At 38.8% G+C, this 21,400-nt stretch overlaps 1 protein-coding gene across 2 annotated transcripts in view; it reads left to right on the forward strand.

Moving 5' to 3' along the window:
- Nucleotides 1-399: 399 nt before the first annotated feature.
- The window catches only part of LOC102721481, a 29,865-nt gene continuing 8,864 nt past the window's right edge, over nucleotides 400-21,400 (forward strand). Inside the window, exons 1-24 of one of the 2 annotated variants that reach the window (XM_006661577.3) lie at nucleotides 400-625; nucleotides 728-901; nucleotides 2,156-2,251; nucleotides 3,336-3,405; nucleotides 4,347-4,471; nucleotides 5,892-6,032; nucleotides 6,125-6,282; nucleotides 6,397-6,556; nucleotides 6,647-6,745; nucleotides 8,458-8,535; nucleotides 8,639-8,698; nucleotides 8,789-8,946; nucleotides 10,518-10,722; nucleotides 14,307-14,426; nucleotides 14,647-14,732; nucleotides 14,818-14,928; nucleotides 15,059-15,130; nucleotides 15,775-15,860; nucleotides 16,048-16,196; nucleotides 16,426-16,569; nucleotides 16,653-16,760; nucleotides 17,563-17,667; nucleotides 19,523-19,630; nucleotides 19,771-19,881. In XM_006661577.3, the coding sequence (XP_006661640.3) occupies nucleotides 464-625; nucleotides 728-901; nucleotides 2,156-2,251; nucleotides 3,336-3,405; nucleotides 4,347-4,471; nucleotides 5,892-6,032; nucleotides 6,125-6,282; nucleotides 6,397-6,556; nucleotides 6,647-6,745; nucleotides 8,458-8,535; nucleotides 8,639-8,698; nucleotides 8,789-8,946; nucleotides 10,518-10,722; nucleotides 14,307-14,426; nucleotides 14,647-14,732; nucleotides 14,818-14,928; nucleotides 15,059-15,130; nucleotides 15,775-15,860; nucleotides 16,048-16,196; nucleotides 16,426-16,569; nucleotides 16,653-16,760; nucleotides 17,563-17,667; nucleotides 19,523-19,630; nucleotides 19,771-19,881 (2,886 nt within the window). In that variant the 5' untranslated portion in view covers nucleotides 400-463. Of the gene's footprint in view, nucleotides 626-727; nucleotides 902-2,155; nucleotides 2,252-3,335; nucleotides 3,406-4,346; nucleotides 4,472-5,891; nucleotides 6,033-6,124; nucleotides 6,283-6,396; nucleotides 6,557-6,646; nucleotides 6,746-8,457; nucleotides 8,536-8,638; nucleotides 8,699-8,788; nucleotides 8,947-10,517; nucleotides 10,723-14,306; nucleotides 14,427-14,646; nucleotides 14,733-14,817; nucleotides 14,929-15,058; nucleotides 15,131-15,774; nucleotides 15,861-16,047; nucleotides 16,197-16,425; nucleotides 16,570-16,652; nucleotides 16,761-17,562; nucleotides 17,668-19,522; nucleotides 19,631-19,770; nucleotides 19,882-21,400 lie in introns of those variants that run through there. The other variant, XM_040528093.1, reaches the window with a different exon arrangement.

Here is a 21,400-nt window from a genome sequence, read left to right on the forward strand (position 1 = left end):
ATTGAGCCTAATTAATCCATGATTAGCATATGTGATGTTACAGTAAACATGCTCTAATTATGGATTAATTAGGCTTAAAAAAATTATCTCGTGGATTAGCACTTATTTATGAAATTAGTTTTTTTATTAGTCTATGTTTAATACTTGAAATTAGTGTCTAAACATCCGATATGATATGGTGCTAAAAAGTTTAGCCCCATATAAACCCCTTAGATGCTGCCGCTGGAAATACCCAAAGAGTACAGCAATGCTTGCAGCACAGAGAGAGGCCACAAGGCCGAAGCCCAGAAGGCCCACAGCTGCGCGGCCCAAGTCCAACGGTGCCTAAACCCCTGGCCACACTCAACACAAAACCCCTTCTCTTCCCCGTCGCTGCTCCTGCTCGGCGGCTCCCAAATTCCGAAAAGCGTCGCGCAGGGAGTCGAGCGCGGGATCTCCACCTAGGGTTTCCGCCCCACCACTCATGGCGAGCGGCGGCGCCTCGGCCCCCACCACCGCCTCCACCTACGCTGCCGCCGCCGCCGCCAGCAAGACTGTGGCCGCCTCGCTGTGGTGGGACCGGTTCGTGGACCTCGCCGATGACCTCGACCGCGCCGCCGCGGCTGGCGCCGTCCCGGACGCCCTCGTGAGCTCTGTTCCAGCGCTTCCGCTCCCTGGCCTCGTCCCTCTGGGTTGCCTCCTGTAGCGGCGGGGTGGGTCAGTGACGTTGTTCCCTGTTTGTTTGCAGGCGGAGCGGATCAAGGCCCACCACGCGTGGCTCCGGGGCTCGGTGTCCGTGTTCGGGAAGCCGAATGATTCGTCGCGGACCGCGTTGGATGCCTCCGAGGTGGTTGTTGGGAAGCACCGTCTCGCTGTCAAGCCCGAGCTCAAGGTGGCCGCGCTTCACCTGAGCAAATGCATGGTACTTTGCTTGCCTGAACTCCATTTCCGCCACCATTACCGCCATTTCGTGCCTCTATGGTTGGGACGCAATTAATAGTGTTCACAACTTCAGAATTTGAAAAACTCAGGCAGGGGTTGCCTAACTCAGTACTTTGTGCGAGCAGTCAAACCTTTTAGATTCCTGTGGAACAACCTTTCTCGTAATTTTGAGGATTATTAGCATCCTGATGTATTCATGTATCCATTAACTCCACTATTGCTGGGAATGCTAATTGTTATTATTGCTGCACTTGTCTTCCTGTTGTAGTTATGAGTTATCCATGAACAATGCTATTACTTGGGAGTTGGGAGTCTTTGGGGCTGTTTGGATGACATACTCAAATTGCCTAAGATTGACACACATTTCTAGCTAACACGCCAAACTTATGGCCAACAAAATTGAAGCCACACTTTAGCTAGAATAGTGTAAATTTGTCACACTTTATGAGTCATTGACGTGTGGGACCCTTATAATGATTAAAGAATCATGTCACAAGTGTGGCATGAACCAAACGGACACCTAATTCAGTCAAACCTGCCTAACTTGAGTTGTGTCATGGTGAGGCAAATCGTGGCAATGAACAAAACAGTCATTTATTCTTTCCCTAAATGTTTTTCAAATAAATTCCAGTGTAGAAGAACAATGTGATTAAGGCCCATGAAATCTATCTTTTGGCCTCAATACAGTTCATTTACCCTGATAACTATACTCATACGCATATGCTTGTGATGTACTGCCTCCGTTTCATAATGTAAGATATTTGACTTTTTTGGTTGCAACGTTTGACCATTCGTCTTATTCAAAAATTTAGTACAAATATAAAAAATGACAAGTCATGCTTAAAGTTCTTTTGATAATAAAGTAAGTCGCAAGCAAAATAAATGATATTTCCATAATTTTTGAATAAAAGAAATGATCAAACATTGGAAACAAAAAAGTCAAACATCTTACATTATGAAACGGAGGGAGTAATATTTACTGAGTGTCCGAGTTACATACAATAATGCAAAATATTCATAAAGAGCACATTATATGTTTAGTGTTTATGATGTTCTTGTATCCTGGTGGTGTAATATTGCCATATGCTGAATGAGCTTATCCCACCCGTCTTTCTGTCTAACTTGAAGTTTGAAGATATTCTTTTTCTGGGGGCCTATTTGTTTTTATTCACAAAACCATTGCAGACCTTGGCTGTGCTGTGGCATTTCATTTTTATATGTTCTCTTCTGCCAGAACTTGGATGAGGTGCAATCATACATTCTGGTCAAGAGAACTTCAGAAAACACTCCAACAGCCCTTGATGCTGGTACTCAAGAGTTTGTTCGTCAGGTATGTTTGTTTGGTTTTCTTCTCCAATAATCGTACTTCATCATGCAATGCAGTTATTGTGGATTGTAGAAACTACTCGCTCTGCCCCAAAATAAGTTCATTTCTAGCCCTTGGGATTTGAAGGAAAAAAAACAAAGTGCCCCTCATCAATAGGAAAGTAGTATTGATGAGTGTGTATCTAATGGGTATTGAAGGGATGAAATTTAGAACTCCTCGATTTGCAGACTGAGAATAGCTAAGTGGATAGAAATGAACTTATTTTGGGATGGAGGAACCGGTAAGTACAATGATGCAATGTAGTTCATTATGCAACGTGGCCTAACTGCATATTCCTTTTGGGTGCCTTTTGTCAGAGAAAGGAAGGCATAGTGTAATTTCAGTTAAAATTAAATTCTAAACTTCTAAACTTGCAACCAGAATAACTCGTGAATAATTTAATTGCTTTGTTCTATCTTGTAACAATCCTCTTTCCAGAGAAATTAATGCATAATTTCATGTGCAAGCATGTTTGCTGTGTAAACTTTGTAAAGCCAATGTATAGAAGTTTCCAATTAATAAAGAAGAGAACACATATAGATTTAGATGTTACATACTAGGCTTGCAATTTCAAGACAGTTTAATTGCTTTTGAAGACATTCTTTTAAAAGAGATTGTTGCAGTTTGCTATATTGTAAATTCGATTGGATTCAATTTTCAATTTTACTTGGTTATACAATGTCACATTCTGAACATCTGGTTTTAAAGATTTTTTTTTCAAAACACGTACACCTTGTTTTCCTGGAGATGGTTAATTTTCAACTGCGTGCTCAAGGTGCAATGAATTATTCAAAATGCATGATGGTATTGAAGGACTTAGCAATTGGTAATTTTGGCTACTAATTGTCTGGACGTGTACAGATTACTTTTTATTGTTTACTCCCTCCATCTCAAAAGGAGAAAACCTAGGACTAGATTAGATATATCCTAGTACAACGAATCTGTACATAGCTCTGTTCAGATTGGTTGTACTATTATATGTCTTATCTAGGACAAGACGAAGGTAGTATGAGGTTCCATCTACTAATAATGTTTCCTTTTTCTGAAGGTCTCTCTACAATATTACCTTGAGCGTCAATGCTTACTGAAGTGCATCCGAAGAATCTTTGTTCATGCAAGTAAGTTTTTATATAGTTGGGTTACAATATGTTGTTTGCAGTATGCAGCATAAGTGAATGGATTTACCCTAACGAATGATTGGACTCTAGGAAATGATGCATCTACATATTCCTAGTCTTCACTTATGGTTAAGAAAGTGAACCATGCGTGTCTGAGTCAGTGCTGTTAAAGTGAAAAGTGCACTCAAGATGCAATGCCCTCGTATTGCTTAGGCACAAAGCAACAAGAAATTGCAGGCACAAAAATGCGAGTCTTTACCCCCAAGAAGGAAGTTCTTGCAGCTATTGTAGATGACAACAAAAAACTTTTAAGAATATATAACGGGTCTTAATATGAGATTAGCAAACTGCTGCATTATACAAGTCTTAAGCTGCTGTATTATACAAAATTTATCATTTTCTGATATAGTTCTCTAAGAAGCATTTTGCTTAATCCTTCCGGACCATATTCTGGGGCTATACACCAACATCCCTTCCCTATTTTCTGTTCTGTTCTACCTGGCAGCTAGTGACCTAGGAGAGGCTGAATAATGCGGCTGTGAGGGTTATTGCTGCACTTAAGCCCTAAAGGCGCAGCGCCAGCCTCGCCAATGGTGCTGCACCTGACGCTACTCAAGATGCTTTAGCTGCTTGCATTGCCTTTGAGGCAAGCGAGCACTTCTTGCTCTTTTGGCCGCGCTGGTCTGAGTAAGGAATGAATTAATGCTCAAAATCATGGGTGGGGTTTTGTTTGACCATGCCATTTTAAACTTTAGTAGTTTAGTTAATGTTTCCTATTCTTAAAGTGTACCTTTTTAACCAACTTTGACATATATAAATGCTGGGAAATATAAATACATTTTCTGTAAATCAGGCATTCTTTTGTTCAACAAATATCACTTGGTTATTGTCCTATTGGTTTTAAATTGTGCATCTCAAGCTATCTTTTTCACCATATGCAGATGATGGTTCTGAATCAATTGCTGCTGTTAAAGAAGAGGCCTCAGTTTTAGTTAGTGAAGGGATGGAACAGAGACTACTATCCATTGTTGGAGATTCCCTTGCATCTGCAGTCTCCGCGAAAGGAGTACGTTATATTACTAGCTTAACACCTGTGCTTTGCTACGGATGAAAGAAAATATAGTACAATATTGTCTAAAATAAATAAAAGTATAATTTCCATGAAATGTGTTACCCAACCTAACTTTATTTTATATGTTGCTATCCTTTTGGATTTGATTGTTTCTTAATGTTAAAAAGTTCAAGGGGTAATCTGAAAAATTCACAGAGTAGATGGGTGGCAGATTCACTTCCACCTCCATTATCTACTTTTAAAGGAGTATAGACAACCCTTGTTCTAGTTTGATGAAAATGTGGCCATTGCATGTATTAGTACCAGCTTATCATTATTGCATCATTCAGTCAACGATTTCTTTATGGTTCGCTATCCATCTTTCAATTGTAATACCAATTTTCTTGTTGGCTATATTGCCTCCACATGTCCATGCCCTTCCCAAGACTTTAGCTTAATGTCATGATTGATTTGACTTCAGTAAGCTGTCTCAACTCTCAAATGCTACTATATTAGGATTTCTACGAACTGAGATTCAAGTTGTCACATTGTGATATATGTATATGCTTTATTTTACATGATGAATTTTTTGAGGGAGTTTGCTAAACTTGATAAACATTAGGAGTTACTTTATTGGAAAGTAGGGAACACAACAATTATTTAAGGAATTGTTACTTGATAAACAATTATTTAAGGAGTTACCTGATAACAATTATTTACGTGCAAGCCAAAATCTCCGTGTTTCCTCTGCTCTATCAGACACCACACCAATTTTGTGCTTCTCTACTGAACCCCCAAAGGTAAAGCGTAAGCCAGGTCAAAACAGTCCCAAAACCATGGGGATTTTGGAAAAACTAAGTGGAACCATCATTATCTAATAAAGAAAGGTAAACTATGCCTAGGGTAAATGGGCCCTAAGGATACTTAAGAAAAATCTAGGTTTGAGGAGGTTAATGAGGAAAGTCCATGTGCCTGGCCTTAAATCTGCTGATTTTATTCCTAAGAGAATGAGAAACACATAAATGACAAATAATTATGTTGTACTCAGTCAAGCTTTTGGACCTTCTGGCTTTTATTTGTGCAGAGCATTTATGCTCATCCTAATTCTATAGGGAAGAACAAAACTACTGTTAGCCCCCCTAGAATTAATTAAAACTGCACTGCAAATATTTTACCATCTTGTTGAATATCGGTTCACATGATGGATACATTTCCCTTAGACTGTAGAAGTTCATTGATAGTATCAGGTCACAATATCTTTCAGCATGTGCTAACGCTCTACTAGTTTAAAATATGTTTATGAGCAATAAATCTGCTTGAAGAGCATAATGTTTGAGGACATAGGCAATCATGTGCAATTGCTATTCTGCTCTTTTGGCACCGCTGTTGTTATGTGGTGTCTTCTATACATGCTGACATGTTCATTATTTTACAGGGATCTGAATTTACGATTTCTTGGCTGGAAGAAACGCTGATTGAAATTAACTTGATTTTTGACATCTTGTTTCTTTTTCTCTATGATAACCTTTCAAGGTGTAATGGTAGGATGTGGATAACCTTGTGTTTGATTTTTAAGGTATGTCTTTTTGGTGTCTTTGCACTCTGTGCGGAGCTCACTTCTTGTCACTTGAATATCAGTTTTTATTTCTTGACTACTTAACCTTTTAGGATATGCTATCTGGTTCTTATGATGTTGGAAAATTTGCTGTATCTGTTGAAGCAAAAAGTTCGTTTCATTATGCTAAAGCTCAACTGCTGTTTATTCTCATTGAAACACTGGATTTTGAAACTCTACTCCGGATGATCCGCGATGAAGTTCCTTTTAGGTATTTTTGACTTACCTTTACTTTGTCCAAAGGCATATTATGTATGGGAGCATGCCACATGAGTATCTTATTTCTGTTTAGGAGCATAAATGATATATATATTTTTTGTCTCAGCGGAGGCTATTCCACATTTTCTCTTGGTGATATTCTTGAAATGGACGTTGAAGTATCAAAATTATCTGAATTTGCAGTGGTAGAATCAGGACCACTTATTCTTGCATGGGCAGCTTTCCTCTGCCTGGTCATGTCGCTCCCAGGAAGCAATACCAATTTAGTAAGGACAATTTAATCTGATACTATTTTAACACCATTAGGCCCATTACAGCAGGCAACACTGTATTCTTCTTACACTCTATACTCTCAGGAAATTGATCACACATCTTATGCCCGACGTGCCTTTGAGTTGGCACCATTCAATTATTTACAAGGGGTTCTGTGCTCAAGCATCTTCAGGGAATCAGATGTAAATGCTCTAAACAAATGTTTTCCTCTCTTATCTCTGTTCTTTTGGCAAGGTTGCCCCTAAATAGTTTGAAGTCATGGATATTTGTATGGAGCAATGCTTTCACTGATGCTAGCTATCTCCATTAATACAATGTAATACTCCCACTCCCTCCGATTCATATTATAAGACGTTTTGGCTATACCTAGATTCATCTATATATCAATGTATATTGTTTATATATATGTCTAGATTCATTAGCATCCATATGAATCTAGGCAATAGTAGAAAGTCTTACATTATGAAACGGAGGTAGTAACACACATTGTTATGTTTAAATGAGAACATAAAAGGAGGCAAGAGAGGTGGTCACAACTGCAAGAAATAATTCATGTAGTGATTATGCATGCACACCTTAGTGATAATTGCGTCGTACATGTTCTATAATAAATGAATGGTTTAAATACTCTTGAATACCCCTATGATAGTCCCAAATTTGGTAGTTTAAATACTCTTAAATACCCCTGTGTCATGTTCATGCTATCACTGTTGAAAAATATAAATATTTGAAAATGAATACATTGCTCGAGCAAGACAGGGGTGTGGCCTGCTGAAATTATGAACTAAAAGTGTGAAAACTGACTCTGCTACTGTATCTGTTCAATGTACATAGCTGCATACTATGTTGTGAATACTCATAAGCAGTGACTGTGTATCTTGTAGTATAAGGCATCTGCGATTCACTTTGTTGTTATATATATGGTTATATAGCTTTGTAGTTGGTCATGTGGCCTATTTCATTTCTGGACTGGTTTGTGTTCAGCATCGCCCATGTGGGGAAGAGTCTACATAGTTTACTGACACATATTATGTGTATAATATATTACTCTCTCCGTTTTTTTAATTGACGATGTTGACTTTTGGATCTACGTTTGATCATTCGTCTTATTCAAAAAAATTATATAATTATTAATTATTTTTTATAATTTGATTTATTATTATAGTAAGTTTAACCATAATTTATAATTTTGTATATTTGCATAAATTTTTTTGAATAAGATAAAGGATCAAACTTAGATCCAAAAGTCAACGGCGTCAGTTAAAAACTCCCGGAGGGAGTAATATTGTTTAGGCCCATATTTTTGTCTGTCAGTGACAACCAAAACTAGGCATAGAAACTGACTAGCCAATTGTCTAGAAATTGGCTTGTAAATTGTCAGTGATCAGATCTTGGAAACTGAAAACTGGTTACATGGCTATGTTCTGGTTTTCAGTTCCCGTCTTTGGTTCCACATACCCAATGCAGCATGAACTAGAGAACTATAATAAAATGATAATGCGATGACTGAAAAATTGATGTGGACAACACTGAGTATTCTAGCTAGGGTATGTCTGTAAACTATGCATTATTTTGACGGATGAAAGATTATCTGATTTTTTTTAGCTATTTAATGGTATAAACAATGAAATTAACTAATATAAAGTTGAAAAATCTACTTTAGAGCAGTGAGATGATGAACTTCTATATAGAAATTCTTTGCAAAAAAAAAAACACCGTTTAACAGTTCGGGAAGCGTGCGTGCAAAAGCTGAGAAATAATCTGGGAAAATCTAATCGTAACAAACAAAACCACATTTATTCGCTCCACATTTATGTATGACGTGTGCGCTAGATTTCTTATTTATTGTAACTTAGAGAGCATTCTGTAAGTGCATGACAAATCTTACTTTCAGGGTCCTGTTTCTGGTTTTCGTGGCATATTGAGAACATTCATTTCAGCATTTGTTGCTTCATATGAGATCTCTTATCAGGTAAATCATGGTTTTTATAGTGTACATTTAAATTGAAATATTTCCTTGGCAAAGCCTCAAAAGGTTGCCTTCATATTGAGTTACTTGTATTTCATCTATGCAGACAGAAGACAGCTCTCTTGGCATGATTTTAAATATTCTATGTGAAGTTTATGATGGAGAGGTTTGACTACCAAACATGTGCTATTGATATGGAACTATTCATGTATTTGCATAATATAATTAAGTCGATCTGATCCTTTTTATGGTCCAGGAATCTCTCTGCATGCAATTCTGGGACAAAGATAGTTTTATTGATGGTCCAATTAGATCTGTTCTTCATATGGTGGAAAAGCAGTATCCTTTTCAGATATCGGAGTTGATTCGCTTCTTATCAGCTGTTTGCAATGGGAGTTGGCCTGCTCAGTGTGTGTATGTATTCATTCATTCTTCTGCTCTTTCACCGTAATATGTCTGTTTATAATCTCTGATGTTGTATTGCTGATGGCTTTGGCTATTTTACCAGGCTTAATGCTTGTAATATTTCTCTGTGTATTTCTTTTTCATCTTTTGAGAACTTTACCGATATTCATGCCCATAGTCATAGGCCCTGTTTGAGGAGCTTTTGCCAGTTGTTGCTTCTCACAGAATCTCCAGCTCCCCCGAACAGTTCAAATTCTCACCTAGGTTCTCACTAGAAGCCAGAAAATCTGGAAATTTTCTGGAAATGATTGTCACCAGCTATCTTCTCACAAGCTTCTTCTCAGAATATTAAGCTCCCCAAACAGGGCATAGTCTCATAGTATATGCTGGGTTACTAACATAATAAAAAACTGGATCTCTCTAGTGGATGTCCCGTATTTGAGGAAAAAAATGGCCATTGTATTATCTCAAATTGGGGTGTCGATGTTTTGTATTGGCAATAAGGGTGACACATAAGACCGAAAGTACACGGGATACCCCATATCCGGGTATTCCACATTAGGATTCGTAGTATTATCTCAATATATTGTCATTTTCTAGTAGTTTTGACTTGTGGATAATGCTCCTGTTACATTCATGCGTTTTCTAACACAATGTGATTTGTAATTTGTAGGTGTCACATTTATTTATAGCTATTGATGAGTATAATTAGTTTTGACATTGTTTTTGTTCAAATCTGTACATGCATACTTAGATTGTGTTGCAATATGCCTTTTGAGATCCAAATGGTTATGATTGCTTGCTAAATTAGGAAATAAAATAAATCTTAACTAGCTATTTCTGCATATTAAGGAGTGGTATCCTATTCATGTCCCAACAAACAATGGAATATACACTCTCTGTTAGATCATCCTTTCCAAGGTTGTTACCCATCCAGTCACAATTCACAATCCTTCTGGCCATATCCAAACACTATCATGTCCACCCAATCCTACTTTTGTTCAACTCCCCTGCTCTCTCTCATTAGTTGATCTGTTGATGGTGTGGTGAGACCGTCATATCTGTGACAACAATGCCACAATGGGTTATGATGCTACAATGGAAAATGCATTAATTAACATATTTGAAGTATGCTAGCTCCTTTGTGAATATTTTCATGAAACCATGTTGAACATTAAGACACATTAAACAGGCTCCATATTTGTAATATTTACATTGAACCTGCCTAAAACATTACTCTTGGCACTTGAAACTTGCAGGCCTTATGCCTTGAACCCCACCTGAAACATTGCATGTGGTACCTGAAACCTGTTAGCTCATTGATTTTTGTTCCAACAGTATTCCATTTTGTCATTGTGTAGCATCTTCCTTGCCATTGAGATGCCCAAAATTCTAATAGCAGATGTCTATACAGTAATGTATAGTTTATTTTTGGGGTTTGGTGCCAAAATGGTCTATTGTCATATTCCTTAGCCAGTTATAAACTTATAATCACACAGTACTGGTAGTTTCTATATTTTTTGATCACCTGCAATGCAATTTTACCTTCTAAAAATTTTCTAGGGTTTACTGTGTTGCAGATATAGTTACCTTGAGAGGATGAATGGGGTGACTACGTTGTATGCAGTTCCTAGTGGCATTAAAGACAATGTGAACTATTATGATCAAATTGAAACTCATCGTCCAATCAGCATTCCTAGTATTGAAGGAATTACAGTTCCTGTTGGAAGCCATGGCTACATCTTGAAAGTTCTTGAAGATGATGTTGCATTAGTTCGCTGGGAGGTAATAATACCTTCTGTATTGTACTGTACTTACCTATATATATGTTTTCTCTCTGATATAAAAATGAGCTTTTTTACCATCCTTAAAAAAGTGTCTCGACATACCACATTTTTTAGTGTAAAAATTTAGTACCTTGAGATACCAGAATTTGGCACTAAAATTTTGGTAACTCAAGGTGCTTCTAAAGGATGGTAAAAAAGCCCTAGAAAAATTGTTAGCAAATATTCTTGTCTAGTGAAATCAGTTGCATGTAGTGTTTCATTGTGCCCAGTATTTACCTTGATGGTGTAAATTGGCTGTTCATTTGCTAACACATATCGGGTTAAACACATTAGAGATGAAACTGGTACTTATGCCTACAAATAGAAGGGAAAAGTCCATTTTACTCTTTTAACTGTTTGACAGATCACTCTACTTCTAAACTATTTCAGTTCACTTTACCCCTTGAATTGCTGAAATTAATTCGCTTAACTGCCTATTGAAATTTCTTGTTTTTGTTTCTAAGTCGTATTTTAATTTGACATTTTGTGGGATGATAGATAGGATACTATGTTATGTCAGCATTTTTTTGTAAATCTTCAAGTCACTACCTGAGTACCTGCATAGGTTGGGAGCACCTAAGACTGACTTAAACATCAAGGTTCAAAACTGTATGTAAACTGGCATGAAAATTTTTGAACTTGTTTTTGTAACACTTTATGTTGTCACCTTTCGTTTTACAAAGTTTTAGCTTTAAACATGTCTTGCATATGGAGAAAAAAGTAAAACAAGATTGACATTATGGAGTAAAGTGAGCCATTTTTTTAAGGGTTAATTAGATCCATGCCATTACAAATATATCAGTTTAGAAAAATGCCATTACAATTCACCTAATAGTAGATATGCCATTATAATTTCTTCTCTTTTAGAGCCATGCCATCTTCTACGTCTTGGAGATGGTTGGACCCACATGCAGACGAGTGTATTTTCGTATAGTCTAAAATACCCCCAACTTCATCTCTCCAATGAACGACGCACTCCTCGCCACGTGCAATGGCGTCACAACCACCGTCGTCTGTCACCGAGGAGTGGCTTGGCCTGCTCGGCGGCGTGGCCGCGACGAAGGAGTGGAGCGTCCGCCACAAGGCCATCCCCAGCATCGTGCCCTCCGAGCACGACCGCGCCAGCCACGTGCTCGAGTTTGCGGAGGTACACCAGGATAGAGGCGCCGTTCGAGCATCGGCTAGGTGCAACGGCGGCGGTGTATCCTCGACCGGCTCGACGCGTGGCGGCGGTGTCTCCTCGACCGGCTCGACGCGACGACGGCGGCGTCTCCTCGACTGCCTTGACGCGACTGCGGCGGTGCCGTTGGCTATCGTGGCCGGTGTCGGCAACCGGAGGGGCGGTGGGGGTGGATCTCCGGTGGTAGCTGGTGGGGATCAGATCCACGGTGGGGGACGTCGATTCAGGCACCATGGACGCTGTCGTAGCCGTAGTCGGCACGAGGAGCCAGATCTGCTACCATGGACGATGACGGCGCCGCATCCCCATCGTCATCGCTCTCCTCGTCGTGCTCTCCGTCCCCTCAACCGGCTTGACGCGACGGCGACGGTGTCACCATGGAAGACGACGACGTCGCATCCCCGTCGTCCTCGCTCTCCTCGTTGCGCTCCCCGTCTCCTCAATCAGCTCGGCGCAACGACATTGGCGTCACCATGGACGTCAACGGTGCCGCATCCCCGTCGTCCTCGCTCTCCTCGTCGCGCTCCCCATCCCCGCTGCCCGTCGCCGACCCCGTCACCGTCGTCGCAGCTCTCCCTGGCCACCTCGCCGTCGCAATCGCCATCGAGAAGCCTGGACTCCACCCGCCGTCGTCGATGGGGCCAAGCAAGAAGAGGGGCCTAGGCTGTGGGGGAGGGGCCCGCGTGTCAGTGAGTGGAGATAAGGGTATTTTAGACAATACGAAATTAGAGTGCCTTGTAGGTGGGTCCAGTTGCCTCCGGAGGGTAGAAAATGACATATCTAGGATAGAGTAAAATTTATAATGGCATCTATGCGAATACGGAAATTGTAATGGCATTTTTCTAAACTGACATATTTGTAATGGCATGAATCTAATTAACCCTTTTTTTAATAGTTTGAGTGGTAGGCCATGTGTGTATGGTGTGTTAATATTACCTAAAAAGTTGTTTTAAGTGCTCTGAAAATTAGTCCGACAGTAAAATGGACCTTTCCCAATATTGAGTTAGTGGCCAGACAAGATGATCCTGCGCAAGAGATAGAAGAGAGCTTGCCTAGGATGGGAGGTAAATTTTGGTGAAACGTAGGAGATTTGTGTATGTATCGTGTGATTATTGATGAGTGTAATGCTACTTTATGTAAGCATGTCAACTGATGGACGGGTATTGACAAATTAAAATTTATCTTACCTAAGACACATAATAAATCAAATTGATCCTAAGATGTAGCTGATACTATCTTACCTATTGCCGTGTTGGCATGTATGGCGTTTTGTATGTAGGATTGCTCAAGATCTTGGAACACTGATTCGCCATCATAATAAGTATTGGATACTAAAGTACCGTGTCTCTCTCTTTCTTCACAATAAACTCCAATACTCCATTATGAGGCTGATGTTTCATGGCAGGATATGTCTTTGCATATAGTCATCGATCTTACCATTGTTTTGTCAAACATAAACAATTAATAGAAACTCATAACTTAATCTTCAAAGAGAAGACTAACTCATATAGGACAACAAGGATCAAAAAAAGAGAAGAATCAACTCAATAATTCTCCAACGGTTATTTACTTTTCTCACTCAGCAACACACATTCACCTGCTATCTAAGTGGGCTCACAACTGATGGTGCACCTAGGGTTCAAATGGCATGCATTGGCTGTTTTGTGCGAACCCCAGAAAAACATAAGAAAAGTCCATTACTCCTTAAAACTATTTCACCATAGCACTTAATGTTGCATCCTTCTCTTGTCACTTTTTACGGTTTTACGACTAGAATCAAGCCACTTCACTCCCTAATGGCATCTGTTTCCTTGTTTCTCCTGTTACAACTTGAAGTTCATATCATATCACAAGAAACTCAAGTTGGCACTGCAAAACTCCTATACAAGTATACGGGCTAACCTAAACATTGATGTGTCATAAAACTCTGAAATTACATTAGCCTGTTTATATTATGTGCACATATAAATTCGGGATTATAACAATGCAGACTTGTCCACACAAGTCCTTATGTGCAATGTGGATTGGTTGACTGACTAGCATATATGTAATTATTGAGGTGGTTCAGTCTTGCGATGTAGTTTTGTAATGCATGTCTGCTATAGAAATGATGCCTATCACTAGACATGAATAACTATTGTTTAAGTGCAATGTAGTAATAATTGGATGCATAGATAGAAATCAGGGAAGACATGCACAATTTGAACTATTTTAAATGCACATGTCCGTTTTTTGTACATGGTTTTGTTGTACCTTTAGAAGCAAAAATCAGTACAATAGTAACTGCCTTAGTGCCTAAAATTCTGTTAATGTATGTACTGGATTTTTTATCTGACATGAGCTGCTGGATCTTTTTTGTCTAGTTTCCACATTCAGGTGTGTTCTTTGTGCTCGTAATTTTGGCACAAGATATTCATGCATGCAACTATGAGGAAGCTTGTGATATAATGGACTTACTGTATAAGATGGTATTGTCAAACAAGGTACTGATCCTTTATTTTGAACCCTATGTCTGACTTGGATGTTAATCCTACATCTTGATACTAAGTTATTTCCCCTTATTTTGATAAATATCCACTTTACACATGGGATCTTCATTTACTTTTCACTCTTGGATTTATTGCAGTTTCCAATGCTGTGTTTCACAGCTTTCATTTATTCTTGAATCCAAAGTCTTGAATATGCATGTTTTATTTTCTTTAGGATCTGTGCTTTGCTTTGCTGCATGCTGACAAGTCGCTAGCTGTTCAAATGTCACAGAACTTGGGGTATACTGAGAAGCATGTCAGGTTTGGACCACGGCTCTGAAACTTTTATTCATAGCGGAACAGTTCCTTGGAATTAAAGTGAATTATTATATTCCCCCCTTTTCAGGATTGATATTGTTAAAATTTTTTGCACGTCCATTTTCAAATATATGGAAGATCCAAATAATGCTTGCATAATGTCTAAAACCCTTGGCATGCTGGCAGAAATGCTCAATTGGTAAGCTGATTTGCCTCTTCGTATGTTTCAATTTTGAAGAAGTGAAGTAGCGTTGAAATAATCTGTCCTCTATTGAAGCCTTGACTATTTGTTTGGTTTCAACTATTTTGGCTAATGAATTTTTTTTTAGTGTTTCATACCATGTGTTCGATGTGGTGTTGGAGTGTGGTTTTTTCACTACACAATCAGGTGGTATCTCAAGGTAATATAGTATATGGGGATCAGAAAAATATGCTCATTTAACCTGTTCTTTGCTGCGCACAACTGTTTATTTTACTTTATGTATTGTGAAAGAAAAGTGGTTCTTTATTTCCAATTGTCATCAATACATTGTTTTTTTTTAAAGTCGGTAGTTCACTGCTTCTTAATTATGTATGGAACAACCTTGTTAAGTTCTATTATTGGGATGACCATCATGATATTTTCATGTGTAGTGTAATGTTTTAACATCAGTGATTTAAATGAGCTTTCAGGCATATTGAGCTAAACTCTCATTGTCTGCTGTACTTCTCTAATATTGTTTCACTGTACAAGCCCAGCCTAACCATGCGGCCACAAAACTTCTGAGAAAATTGGTTAATTAAAGTCGGTGACATTGACCATACTAAACTAAATGGTATATTACAACTGATCAACCTCGTCACTACATTACTGCATGTGTAAACAGTGGTACTTCCATATCTGTAAATAATTTTTGACTTGCATGGTGAAATGGCATGGGCTAAACTAAACTTGAGAAGTTCAAAGTTTGTATAGTTGTGCATTTTCAACTGCTGAGGATTTTTCTGTACAGATATGAAAAAAACAAATCACAAAAAAGTGTGACAATTAAAATTCCCTCTGCAGTGATTGGCTTCTTTCTGGTGCGCTAGCAAAAATGCTTTTTGCTACCTCTGAGGACAATGGAGACTGTTCTCCACTTACAACTGCAGGTATGCAATCTTGCTACCTCTAAAGTTATAAATGGATTAGTAATGTATTTTTAATTAAATTTATGCATATGGTTTTCTCTGTTGGTTCAATATGTAGTGCTCACTGGTCAGTATCTACTTTCCTGTTTGCATTATATATTTATAATTTGCTATACGATGGTCTGATGATTTGCTATATTTTTTTTAGTGCTTGATTTTGCCCTGCAGGTTTTGCGGAAAGGAGCTGCTGCTGATGATATAATATCATCATTCATCGTATTTTCAGTTCAATACATCATGGTTAATCATATGAACTGGAAATACAAGAAGCATAGTCGCTGGAAGATAACACTTAAGGTACAATTTAGTTTCTTTTAATTTGTTTGATCATTTGTCTGATGGCAACTTTATTTGTTAGGCCTTGTTTATTTCACAGTCTTTCTCTTTTTTGTTGGTGTATGTATTTCCCTTTGTTTCACTTAATTCGGTCAAGGAATATCTTAGTTAATGTTGAAAATTCTTTTTCATTGTATTCCTGAATGTGAAAATTGGAAATTAAATATTTTCATTTCTCTTTGATTTCAAGGTGCTTGATTTGGTAATGAGCTGTATTCAAGTCAAATCATTCTCACCAAGGCTCGGTGGCATCATTTGGGAAATTCTACTATATGATTCTTCTATCCACAATGTTCTTTTGCATATTTTGTCAATGTCAACGCAATTGCTGGAAGTAAGTTTCTTTCCTTGAGCAATTTTGTCATACTTTATTTAGCTTCATTACCTTTCCTGTGACAAACAGTTAAATATTTTCAGCACTCACAAGGCAGCTACTGTGGTGATCTTAAGGACACTGAAGACATACACCTTGTCCTTTGCCGTGGACTTGATATTGTATTTTACATGTTATCCAACCTACCAGAGGTAAAACATGGCATTATTATGCTATTTTCACCAAGTTAACAAACTCCAATTATCAGATAACCAGATAAATGATTTATTTCAATTTTCCAAATAATCTGGCAATGTTGCATAATAGCTTTTCAGGTGCTAAACTACTTACCCAGTCGTCACATTGGATGGTTGCTAAACATTGAATTAATCAAACAATAGTACTATCGTTGAAGTACCTCCATTATAGGCTCAACTTTGTTACTTCTATATGAAAGACCATCAGCTATTGACAATTTTTGCCTCTAATCTTTTTCAGACATAATTTTAATTTTCAAAACAAACCCTCTGAAACTTAATTTTAAAAATTACCATTTGGCCACACAACCATGGGTGGCTTCATGGAACAACACAGCCATGTTGCCCACCATGTCATAGCAGCTGTCTGTCAGCCATGGTGGGTGGTGTGGCCGTACTCTTGCTTGCTACTCTACTCCATGATTCTTTCCTTGTGCAGCAGAGATAAGGGGCAAAGAGGTCTAAGAGGCCATTATGTAGACCTTTTAACGTCAACATCAGTCTGTTAGGCCCTTCTCAAGTTCTTGTGGCTTGAATTCAAAAATTGACGAAACATGATATAAGCTAAAACATAGTCACATTCACATTGTTGTTCCAAATATATATTTGTTTGTTATATGTTCATTTCTTTATCAACGCTGTTATGTTTAAGTCATTTAAACTGGTTCATAGTTTTATGGGCATGGCTGGATAAGCAATTACAGAGTTTTTTTAACACTACTTTCTAATGTTTCTCTTAATTCTTGTCAATATTCAGGAGTTGGTTCCATGTCCGCCTTTTGTTACTATGATTTTGTCATCCTCATCAAAACCATTGCCTTTCATCACAGCTGCAATATCGTTAATGTCCATTCAGAATTCAGTAAGTTATTAGATTATTGTATTGATTTTATACCCTTGTGGTTTCATTAGGTCATATAGTTGTTATGTGCTATTTTAGGGAAGGGTAGCTCTGGTATAGATTGGAGGAATAAGCTATTTTAGGGAAGGATCATTGTGGCAGATGAGATGGGGAAATGCATAGAATTGTCTAAATCCATACCTAACCATATGTCTAGTTATATGAAACTAAACAAACTGATTAATCCTTTCCCAAACTGATGAATCCTTTCCTAACCTCGTAGCTAACAACTGGGCAACCTAAGTACCTAACATCTCAAATCCATGGTTGTTAAGGCGGTAAGGCGACCTCACACTGCCTTGAGGCGTAAGGCGAGGCAGCGCCTTAGATGGTTGAAAACAAAGCTGACAAACAAAATAACCTAATATGATAGCAAATTAAACTTTTTGAACAGAGGAGAAAGGAAGAGAGGGGATTAAGGGAGGGAAAAGAGAGCGGAAGCGAACAGATGGGAGTAAGGGAGGGGATTGGAACAGAGGGGAGGCAGACGATCAGTAGATGAAGAAGTAAACTTTTAGAACAGAGAATCAGAGATAGATGGTCACAACAAAGCAGAGTAAGCAGAGGAGAAGATGAAGGAACAAAGTGGAGGAAGGAGAAGAACAGAGGAAGAAGCAGAGCAGGGGAGATGAGAAGAAATACTTGAGAAGGATCGTCGTTGTGGCGTCGCCAGAGGATGGGGTCGTTACTGTCCCCTCTGATCTGATTCTGTTTTTTGGCGCTACTTTCCTTCTAGCGCCAGATTGCCTTCCTGCGCAAAGGACGCCGCCCAATCTTTTTTCGCGCACGCAGGTCCACCATGGAAAAATCGCACCTCCCCCCTCCCTTCTCTTTCTACGACGACCTTATCTCTTGCTATAGTGAGATTACTCGCCATGGCGATGCCCTTGCGACGTCTTATGGCAAAGGCGGACGCCCTACACAATCTGGTAAGGCATGGCAGACGCCATGCCCCCTGGCAGCGCCTTAGCGCTGCATCGACGCCTTAGCGACACCTTAACAACCATGCTCATATCAAGTTGTTTTGGGCTTGGTCTAGGGTTCATAGGGGATGAATACTGTTGGGAGGATATCTTAGGCAGTAAGCCTCTCGGTGCAATGCCATGATATTGCCAACATAATCCCAGTAGTCCTGTAGCACAAGAGGGCGCAGCTTGTACCTCCTCTCTATAAGTCCTATATATACATGGTCATCTGTGGGTTTTCTTTTACAAATTATATTGGTAACATTTTGCCTATCTAACGAGGTTTGGTTAATGCCATGGATGTAGAGTTTGATAAGCAAGTGTTTGGTATAGGGCTATAGCCTATAGGCCGGGTGTGGGTTCATCATCTTCCATTTACAATTTGCATTTATCAATAGATTTAATTCAAATCACATTATGCTTGTTTCACCATTGAATATAACAATAAAACTTCAAATAAAGTAAGTAATAGTCACATAATGCCATGATATATGCCTTCTCTTTTCATATTCTCACCTTTTTTATAACTATAATATGATAATATCCTACTTTATAAAATCTGTGCAATGTTCAGCATCATGGCTTTATGGGGATCTATGCGACTTTTTGCTCAAGAGGCTATTCCATCTATATATGCTCACCAGTTGACTTTACATGCATTTATCAAATGTGGCTGTAAGCTAAACAATTTGTTAAGGTAGTTGGTAACAGTATTTTACAAATTGCAATACTGAAGAAAGATTATCCATGAAGATTAATTCTTTTATTCCTTCTTCCTTTCCTTTTCTGTTGTCTATTATTTTGTAAATTCCTTAAGCCTTGAGACTGACAATACTCATTTATTTCGCAAGGCTATACAAGTTGCTTCTGCTAGAGTATTTTCAATACTGTGCTTCACTGCTTATAAAGCCCAGCCTCAACTCATGGAAAATGCCAACTTTGTTGTTAACGGTTCAGAGGTTAGAAACAGTGTTAACTAATATTTGTCTTGACTGTTATGGTGTTCTGTGCAATCAAGTTTTGTGTTTACCTTGCTGTGCTGACATCTATTTTCTCCCCCCCCCCCCCAACCCCCCACCCCCTTAATTATTGCTCTCAGATTTCGAGACTCCAAACAAGTATTTCCTGCATTCTTGATGAGGTAGAGAAAATTGATGATTGTTTGGTTGTTGCTATATTCAATCTTCTGACTTCTGCTGCCCGTTATCAGGTATTGTTCTTCTGTAGATGTTTTTTCTGTGCACGTGTCCGCACACTTTCTCTATGTAATCTGTGAAAAAATTGTTTCTATTTTATTCTTTTAGAATATGCATGCACATGTTTTCTAATTAGGCTAGTATATTATTTTGTATTAGTAGCTGTTTGTGTTTCCCTATTCCTATGGAAGACAGACAGATAACACCACAGAGATGATCGCCACCATTTCTTGCTCAACCTGTTACGCGGGGGTGCACGTATGTCAGGTGTGGGAAACAACTGTTGCCATCGCCACCGGAAGTTTTTATTTCGATTAACCTTAGAAGGATTTGTTTTTCTAAAGATTGTTGGGAGTTTGTTATCCTCTATTCCTCTCTCATTATACAAAGGAGATGGCAGATAATTAGAATCAAGCTGAAATTAAGTCTGATCTCCTCCTTCAATTCCCTTGTTCATCTGTTTGTTACAGCTCTAGGCCTCTAGGGAGGCAAGAGTATCGGCCTTGCCCTCCGTTGAGCATGACTACCATCTAAGATACCTGGGGTGCTCCCCCAGATCTGAACATAAACCTATTCAGATGCTGGCTGGGAACTGAAAATTTGCTGCAGTACCAAGCCTGAGCCCAGCCTTATCCTGGGGCTTGCACACTTTCCTAAGGCCAAAATGCCACCGCAGTGTCAACTCATGATGCTTCCTCCACATCCACCACCACCCATGGGGCTTCCTTGTCAACTACCACTGCGCTGCCAGTCCTCAGTCGTCATGTCCCTCGCTCCCTTGTCAGCTGCAACCCACTGACACCGCTGAAGACTACTACCGCAGACTGAGTCCTCTGTTGCTGGTCCAAGAGAAGTCAGTCCTTGTCTTCCTCCAACACCGCCTCATTCCTAATGCTCTGTTCTGTTATCGGCACTAGTCCCTGGCTAATTGGACCTGATTGATGACTAATCACGATTAGCTGTCTGATCAGTACCCTTACGACTAGACTTGATTTTACCATTTGAAAACATTGCTCCTTCAACTTGCACTTTACCCACTTCTGTTACTAAACTGTGGAGCTGGACCAAATCCATGTCTGAGCCTGCCTGGATAAGTCTTAAAACATCTGAAAGAAGAGGAAAAAAATCATGCAAGATACCTTGTTGGCACTGGTGGTATAGGGCTGGGTTTGTACTGGGGACAAAGCATCGTTGATATGTTACCAGAATTGTCATGTAGTAGTAGTGAAGACTGAAGAGAACAAGATCCCTCCCCTAGGTTTTGTTTATCTTTTAGATGTTTTTTACATAAACCTAAATAACTAAATACATTTAATATACTCTCTTCAGTCAATTTAACATTTGGGACAAGATTGAATTGAACTTCTAAAACTTCCACTATCAATTTTATATTAGAATAGTTCATAAATCTAATAAATTTATGATAGTATGATACTACCTCCGTCCTATAATAATTTCATTTCTCGTTTTTCCGTGTCCAACGTTTGACCATTCGTCTTATTTAAAAAATTTGTACAAAAACTTAAAAAAGTT

This window comes from Oryza brachyantha, chromosome 10 (genome assembly GCF_000231095.2).
Source record: "Oryza brachyantha chromosome 10, ObraRS2, whole genome shotgun sequence".
Taxonomy (NCBI): Eukaryota; Viridiplantae; Streptophyta; class Magnoliopsida; order Poales; family Poaceae; genus Oryza; species Oryza brachyantha.